Source organism: Berghia stephanieae, chromosome 1 (assembly GCF_034508935.2).
Source record: "Berghia stephanieae isolate SIO BIC M18660-M18661 chromosome 1, UCSD_Bste_1.3, whole genome shotgun sequence".
NCBI lineage: Eukaryota > Metazoa > Mollusca > Gastropoda > Nudibranchia > Aeolidiidae > Berghia > Berghia stephanieae.
In genome coordinates, this window is record NC_088360.1 from 116,290,750 (window position 1) to 116,296,724 (window position 5,975).

General features: G+C 37.3%; 1 protein-coding gene across 1 annotated transcript in view; it reads left to right on the forward strand.

Moving 5' to 3' along the window:
• Nucleotides 1-5,871: 5,871 nt before the first annotated feature.
• Nucleotides 5,872-5,975, forward strand: part of LOC144962645 (uncharacterized) — a 1,711-nt gene continuing 1,607 nt past the window's right edge. Inside the window, exon 1 of the mRNA XM_078895755.1 lies at nucleotides 5,872-5,975. This exon is cut by the window's right edge and continues 437 nt beyond it. Within this exon, the coding sequence (XP_078751881.1) occupies nucleotides 5,872-5,975 (104 nt within the window).

A 5,975-nucleotide genomic window follows, 5' to 3' on the forward strand; every position in this document is an offset into this window, starting at 1 on the left:
AAAACCAACATTTAATTTAGTTGTACAATCCGGTCTGTGATCCATTTCTCTTCACAACTTCCTGTGACTTCATTTATCACACTCTGTTGAAATAAAAATGAACACATAATAATATAACTTGCATATCCTAAATGATATGCTTGTGTTTGGATTATTATTTATACTATAGGCGGAAATGCTATCGTATGTAATTGGAGCGCATTCGGAAACTGGTGGTGTATGGTATATCATAGGCATTAGGAGTGCCATATAATTTGCTTTATTGCCATCATCGTCATATGAATGATATCAGAGTGGTGGAGGCGGTGGTAATCTCTGTGTGATGTTTGTGGTAATACTTACAGGAGTGCTGGAGGTGTGTTCGGAATAGACCACAGTGGGTCAAATTGTTTTTTATCAAAGACGCAAACTGGGTCAAGATCTCTGAATGTTTACATTAGCAACTTCCGTTGTTTAGGAGTGTCAACAACATACCTGTGCCAGACAGATCATAACACGGACAGAAGTCTTTGATGAAGAATAGTTATTGGTTTTGTGCTAAAATTATTGAATAGAGAAGTAAAATGAGACAGAGACAAGGGGGGGGGGGGCAGAGAGAGAGAGAGAGATAGAGAGAGGGGGTAGAAGAGAGTGAATAGAGATTATTTGTTGACTTATTTTTCCAAGCTGAACGATGAATAATTATCATATTACTTCAATACAATTTTAATATTTTGTGATGAATTTATTCTGGCAAGTTTGTTATTTTTATAATCATAAGAATATGATATTTGAATAGAAGTTTTCAAAGTTCCTTCAGAAATAGAAATAGGGCAGTAAAGTCGTGAGGTCAAACCTTCAACTATTCCGGTTCCAAACTCCTTGGAGGTGTTATGTAGCCAGTTCTTCGGAAGAAGAGCTAATGATTAGGTTACAATTGAATCATAAGGTGGCATAATCATTTTAGTAGCAGGATGTATAGGCAGATTTTTAGGATTACGGGAAGTAAAAAAGGCAGGATTAATTATATTTATTGACCAAACGTAATATACTTAGACTAGACAAAAAGATGCCATCACTCTGAGACCAGACGATCAGTTTAAAAAAAAAATTTAATGAGCTTTTATAAAGTGCAATATCCACTAAACGTGCTCAAAGCGCTTTACAAGGGTCGCTGGCCAACAGCAACATTTAACATTAAGGACGGACATGACGCCTGTTAGGCGATATTACAATATTTTTTTTCGGAGAGAGACCAGGCACTCATTTTACATCTGAGTACGGTGAGAGAATGTGAGTAAAGAGTCTTAAACGAGGACTCAACTATGCGCCGAGTGAGGCTCAAACCCAGGACCTTCCGATCCGAATGTGAGTGTCATACCACAAGACCACATAGCCGCACTGTCTATTTGATTTAACAAGGTATATATCCAGTCCTCTGAAAGAGTGGTTTAACACTTTTACTCATATTGATGTGATTTTGTGTTCAGTGTCAGGCTATGAATTTGGGAAGACGATGGATGGTCTGAAGTACTTTTCAATTGTTGCCTTTTGGTCTATCTTGGTAGTTTCATACGAATTTTGATGTGAATTTGAAGCTTGCATCTTACAATATAACTACGTCAAGCATGCAAAAGGTTATTTTCACCATGGACATTTGGTTTCTTATTATTATACCAAATTATGCTTGGGTAGATGTATCTTGTAAAACACGCTGACTACAGTGGAGATAGTGAAAATATGATGCTAAGTTTGACGTATCATCTGGGATGTCCATTTAATACTTCAAAGATAATTAACGTTCTATCTCCTTTGGTTTCGTTCCATCCGGTATTGCGTCGTTTTATAAACTGTTTTTGAGTGTTAAAATGTTTACCCCACAAAGCCAGGGTTCGTATGAAAATCATATCCGTTCACACATCTGCTTGCAATTTGGTTTGTTTTTGTTCCGTACTATAACAAATCATTACGTGGCTGCCTCAGAATATTTTGTTATAAAAAAATCCATCCGTCTCCACGCCAAGCGGGCAGGCAAGTACATCAATATAAGCCTTAGATCATGATGTACCGTCGTGCATTGACAAAACACATTTTATCATTCTAGCCTGAATGATGTCTCTTTAATTAATATTAGAATAAGATGACTCTCAATTTGTCACTGAGTCTGAAAAGTGAGACTTCAAAAGAGTGTACAGTTTGAGGCTTTTTCACAAATTGGGAGTCATTTAATTCGATCAATATTCGAGGTATTCGTGTTTTTATACCAACATTTTTCAATTGGGTTTTGTTAGAGTACAGAAGTTGTTAGGAGGACGGAAAACGTTTAATTTCCATCCATGCCCGTAACGGAATGGAGTCATGGAATAAATAAAAGATTAAATAACTGGCTTCCAATGAAAATTACTAAAATGTCTGAATCTGAGCTGTGAAAGCCACAAAAACTAATACTCTACTTTAAAGCTCTTATTTGTCGTTTAATGATCAGAGTGAATTCTTGGAAAATTATCCGATGTTGCTAAACGTAAAGATGCCATAATCAATACTACAGTTTAAACATATTCAAGCAGTCAGTTCGGCAAAAGCTCCCTGTTTATACTTGTCGCAATTACTAGGGAAAATAATAAAGCAGGCGGTTACAGTTTTCGTGTTTTAAATCACTTCATAATCTGCAATCTATAATAGGGTGAGGTGTTCCAGTCCGGACAGTGTTGTTCCGATTCGGACCCCTTCCCAATTCAACTTCTATTTTGAGACCTAATTTCAATCATAATTATGACATAGAGCTGTGTTCCGATTTAACACAGTCAGAAATAAATGTATGATATATTTAAGTCAATTTCGGAGATTTTCCGTTTTATCTACTTAAATGAATGGTCTCTTAAAATCCTCGAATCACTCGGAAGATCAGGTACGAGCTTCTCCCATCACTTTTTCACGAATTCAAGGTATCTTACAGTCAAAGTAGCAATATAACGCAACAACATTTGCAATATAAATTCGTACAATTGAAAAGGATTTTTCACATTTTGTTTTGAAACGTTTTCGGTTGAACATCATCTGCAATCGATAAGTAAGTATATCTATGTATTAAAAATATTATTCATTAAAATAGATCTTGAAAAGGTTTGCCACCAATAAATCACCCAGTTGTTCCAATGCAAACAACAGCGCGTTCCAATTCGGACACCCAGTTGTTCCAATCCGGACACCCAGCTGTATTAAATCAGACACCCGGCTAAAGTTTATATTCCGCCTCCACCCCCCCCCCCCCCCCCCCCCCACCTCAAAAAATCAGTTGCATTATAGAAATTCAATCGCATGTAAAATGTAATTTCTCCGCTGCTTCAGACTGGTGCTAGTCTTCTTCTTTTTCCTCCGAATAAAATGAGAAATTCATCAACTATGTTTTGAGATTAGTTCTGCCAGTCTAATAAATGAGAGAAAAAACAGGATAACCAATGTCACCATTACAAAGAAGAGCTTATTAAATATTTAATTATCTGTTATTATCAATATGTAACACCTCCGTATCCGGACAACAGAATAGAAACTTTCGAAAACAACGGCCAGTTGACTTGAAAGCGATGTTCAGAACTGACTTGTGCGCATGCTCATCTCATGTGATGCCTTCCACCAATCAGTGATGTATTATAATTATGATTAACCCACCATCAACATAAACTAGGCCTTGTGATCAGAATGTGTAAAAGTCAAAACATGATAAGATTTATAATGGGTTTTTTTCCCCTCTGGATACGCTTTTATGCTCGTCGGAGAAATATTTCATAATGGCGTCCGCATTTGTTCCGATCGTTTAGAACCAGTTACTAAGTTACCATACGAGGGATATGTTACGACTGTTGAAGCGTATTGGCACCACGGGGTGTCACAACTGTAACACAGGGTGTCCGGCTTGGGACAAGTGACTAGGGCCCATAAATCAAGGCACACAAATAAAATGTGATAAAAGACAAGTAATTTATCAAAAACTTTAGATGAATGGTGTTTGCTACATGCAAAAGTTATTTTCACAATTACTCACGGTGTGAGGCCAATAGAAGTCATTGAGCCGAGAGAGCATTTCGAGGGTCCGAATTGGAACACCCCACCCTATCACACAATACAAACATTTTGAAATTACTTATTCTTTTCTGTCTATGGAAGATGCTTCCTTGAAGACAATATTTTGATATTGATTTCAGCATTGCATAAACTACACTGACTTGATATAGGAGTTAAAAACTGTAAAAGGGACGATTGGATTGAAAGATAGCCTACCTGGTCTAACTACGAAGTGTCATTGCCTTCTAAAATGATATTTATTAATGGGGACGATCTATTATTATTTCTCCATGTGCTTAAGTCATTGGTCACATTGCAAATTGTGCTCAACTTGACTTACGTAATAAATCTAACATCACGATTTTTCAGTTTGTTTAGCTTGACACATAATTATGTTTACAACGTTCATAAACAATTTAGCGTTTTACGTTTATCAAAAAAAAAATATCCAGTCGTTGAATAGCAACAAAACATGTAATCGATGACTCGATTGAGCGAAAACCTGAATATAGATCGCTCCCATTCTAAATAATTGTTTTTGATTTCAACTTTTGCATCTCGGTTTCACATGTCTATTCTTATTATATTATGCAAGAGAATGCAACATTCTCTTTGCAATACAGTTTGTGTTCCTAACATCATAATATCATGTAAGAAAAAAAATCGTTACCAGGAAAAATGCCACGCGCCGAAGTGGCACTCAAACTGGGTTTTGTCGAGATAAAAGAACATATAAATTCATTCGCCTAGAAACGGGTAGAAGTAATTATAGTTTAATTAGACATTGACTGAGTTGCAAGGTTCGTATGTTCCATGAAATGGTATTTGAAGGATCTCTGAAATTGTGTCAGAATTATACACTCGACTGCAAAAACTGAAATTAGAAAACCTAAAAGTTTTGACATCTGGAATTGTGTGTTATATGTGTTGTTATCTAGAATGAAATGTCCGGGAAAGGAGGTTAAAGTTGAATATGGGTGGGAGGAGGAGGGGGGGGGGCGGCTCTGGGGTTTGTAGAAGAAAAGTGGGTGGGGGTGCGTGTATGTTGATGTTAGAAGGATGAACGAAACTGGTGTCCGATTACAGGAAGAGCCGTCCCCTTTTGACGCACGTCTCCACGCGTGAGTGAAATTTGTCTCGTGGAGGGTGAGTACACACTGGGTATGGGGGTGGGATGGGGTGAGTGCATAGCACTCTAGAGACGTGCAGTTCGAGCGACCGTGGCCAAAAAAATCTGGAAGGCCCATGGTTTTTTTGAACTGGGGGAAGGGGCGAGAGTTGAGTTACCTCGGTTACCTGCATGAGATGGCATTAATTACATTACTCAAACACGCTCGTACGCATACCAAAGCTATCTAGAGTTTTAAGACTAAAACGCACGCACATACACACACACACACACACACAACACACACATACACACACTTAGCATCACCTAGGTCAAGTAGTGCCATATGTCACACTTTTAAGAATTCAGTCTTGCTTGTACATATTGACCACTTGTAGTTGTGAATCGCCCTTATTCTGTTGTTCATTTTCATGGAGTGACCATTAAGTTTTGTTGTAGTTGTGAATTGTCGTTGTTTATTCCTCATTTTCCCTGTACAATGGATTCGGCAATGCATTTTAAGCAAATAATAAACATTTTATCATTACTTTTTTATCAATAATAACCGAAAATGCCTCGAAAATGTTGTTTTTGATTGCACTTCAAATTATAGACATGGCGAAAAGACAACTATATATAAATTTCATTCGGATCCAATTGAGAGACAAATATGGATTAGTGCACTGCCAAATAATATCGATTCGAGTGATGTTGCAGACTATATGGGTATCTGTGCCAATCATTGGCATCATGATGCTCCTATGAGACGGAAATCAAGGTATCCTTCACCTGCTATTCCTCCAAATAAATGGCTAAATACAATACC